At 39.4% G+C, this 2,500-nt stretch overlaps 1 protein-coding gene across 1 annotated transcript in view; it reads left to right on the top strand.

The window, feature by feature from the left end:
* Positions 1-2,500, top strand: part of LOC138040685 (putative aminopeptidase W07G4.4) — a 13,549-nt gene that overhangs the window by 6,244 nt on the left and 4,805 nt on the right. Inside the window, exon 2 of the mRNA XM_068886364.1 lies at positions 2,161-2,296. Within this exon, the coding sequence (XP_068742465.1) occupies positions 2,161-2,296 (136 nt within the window). The remainder of the gene's footprint in view (positions 1-2,160; positions 2,297-2,500) is intronic.

Genomic DNA, 2,500 nt, shown 5'->3' with positions numbered 1-2,500 from the left:
CGTGACAGCCTTGGTGGTTAACCAACTCAGCTACCGTTGCGCGGTGGCTCAAATCATACCGGGTCGTGCTTGTCTTCGAGTTCTCTTTGTCGTTTTCTTTGTTGTGTCTGTTTGTGTTTGTAGGGGCGAGGTTTGATTCCTCGGCGAAATTAGCGTGTTGGTACACCACCGTTTAAGGTGAACCGTTGTGTGTGACGGAGTTGTTATGTCTGGCGGCCATTGCACCCACCCTATTGGCGGGCCAGCCATTCGCCTTAAACATAAAAAAACTTCTTGTAACTGATCAAATCATGGCCGCCGAGAAGGATTTGAACAGGAATAATGTTTAGGTTCTGTTTACAGCTGCTGTTGCTTCGCCAATAAATTGTATATTCCGACCTTGGGTTGCCTGTGGTGTTATTTACAGTCCGGAACATTCTAGGAAAAAATTAATCGTTCCACTTCCACCGACTCGAAAACGTTCGTAGTTGTGGTAAGTCCTTTGAAATATATTCGGAATCAACAAGTTGTGAATCCAAAAAGAACCGAATAGAACTTAGCTAGTGCTGCTGCTGGAAAATTCGAATTTCTCAAAGTCCATTTTCCTCGAAGATATTAGCATCTTTTATTGGCATCTGAAATATTAGAGTTTAAATAAAGTTCATTGTATTGTTGATTGCGCATGATAGCACGAAGAATTCGGCGTTTTCTGCGATTTTATCTCGAGATTCTTTGTTCCTTGATGGGTTGAACAGAAAAAACCGCACAAACTGTCAAGTGGGATTTGCAGAAATAACTTTGACTGCATGGATAAGGTCTGACTTCGCAGAAATTCCAGCCAGAGTCCTCTTTTGTTTCGTCTTCTTTCCTAGAATCGCAGCGTGCTGGTAATTTTCGGTAAAATCTGATTGGCTCACATTTATAGCATGTCACATGATAACATCACAATTGACAGGTGGGCGGCAGACGACTCGTGAAGAAATTGTATCTGTCGTCCTGATCGCAGGTTACGGGTTGTATCAGTCGTATCTTTTCGCGCCCTATCCAAAGAAAAGTACGCCTGATCGCAAGTTATCGACCAGATAGAGCTATTTTCATATGACCTTGAAAAATAAACGTTAAAACAGAACGTAAACAAAAGTGTTAAACATTTAATTGGCTTATCGAACAATTACAAACGAGCGCGAATTTTCATTGGCTTTGCGAACGCGGATGCAAACAACTTTCGCTTTGACGTCATTTGAAATGGAGTAATGTGATTGGGCAATCGAACTGTTTACAGCCCATATTAGGAGTTCCCTTGGCGGGAATAAGGAGAAGCTTTGTTTTAATCTTGCCAAACGTTGGTTCGTGAAACAAATATCCCACTTTCGATGTATTAAAATTCAGTCTTAAACAAAAGGCATCATCTCGAGGCTCTGGGGAATAAATTCATTAGCGATATCGAAAGTGGGCTATTGCGAGCACTTTTTCAAGGACATACGAAATTCGCTTCTAAGAGAACATGTCCCAAGTAGAGAATTCAAGGTAAAATACAAACTTTTCAAGTGTTAGGTAGTTCTTTCTTAGGCCAACATTTTTACGTGACCTAAAAGTAAGGGCTACTCTTTTTATCCAACGCTCTTTGACTTCTTGTGTAGGGAGGAACCCGGAAATGCAGGGTAACATACTTCTCCTTAGTCACTACAATTTAACAGTTTCTTAGGTTTAAAGGTAAAGGTTGTATTCCGAATCTTTGCGCAGGAAAGTTCCATGTTTGCTGGAGCACCACAATTTGAACAAAATAGTCAGTTTGTATTCTGTAATTTAAGTAATATTTATTAACGCATACTTGGTAAGGTGTTACACGACTGCCAAGACAGTACATACATAATACGACTCGTATCTTTTACCTCTGTGCCACAGTACATTTAACATTTTTGATGCAATGCTAGACATTTGCTAGTAGCTAATGGAGTTAACAGAAGTTTTGAGTTGGGGTGGGGCCAGTGATTAGAATTAGGGTGAGGCAAAACAATAAAATTGTAAATTTATTCATGTTTCAATATTTTGTATATTTTATATGCTTTGGATGGCTCTCTTCTCATTTAAACGTAATTTAATTTTTATTGAATACAACATATGCATTGTAGGTTAACATGTTCATGCTAAAGCATACCATTATTGTCATGATTTCTTCAGACAACCTTGCCCTGTGGTTCCTGTGTATAGTCCAAAGCAAGATGGATTCGACTCCTTTATTCTTGTTTGTGAAAATCTCGACTGGGGTAATTCCGCATGGGATTTTCTTAAAGACCCAATTCTAAAAGCTGCAACGGTAAGCTGCACCATATTGATTAATGAGCTTAAGAGGTTAAAGGGTTTAATTCACGCAAAATTATGTAATTTCATGACACCCAAAAAGTAGAATGAACATGGGGTTAATTAAGCACTTAAAGTCGTTGAACAGCATAGAAGAAATACCACAAAAGGAAAGTGATCATGAAGCATGGATGGGCACAAATGGACAAGAGTGAAACAG

Source organism: Montipora capricornis, chromosome 3 (assembly GCF_036669925.1).
Source record: "Montipora capricornis isolate CH-2021 chromosome 3, ASM3666992v2, whole genome shotgun sequence".
NCBI lineage: Eukaryota > Metazoa > Cnidaria > Anthozoa > Scleractinia > Acroporidae > Montipora > Montipora capricornis.
The sequence above is the reverse complement of the archived record's forward strand: the minus strand, read 5'-3'. Positions and strand labels throughout refer to the sequence as shown.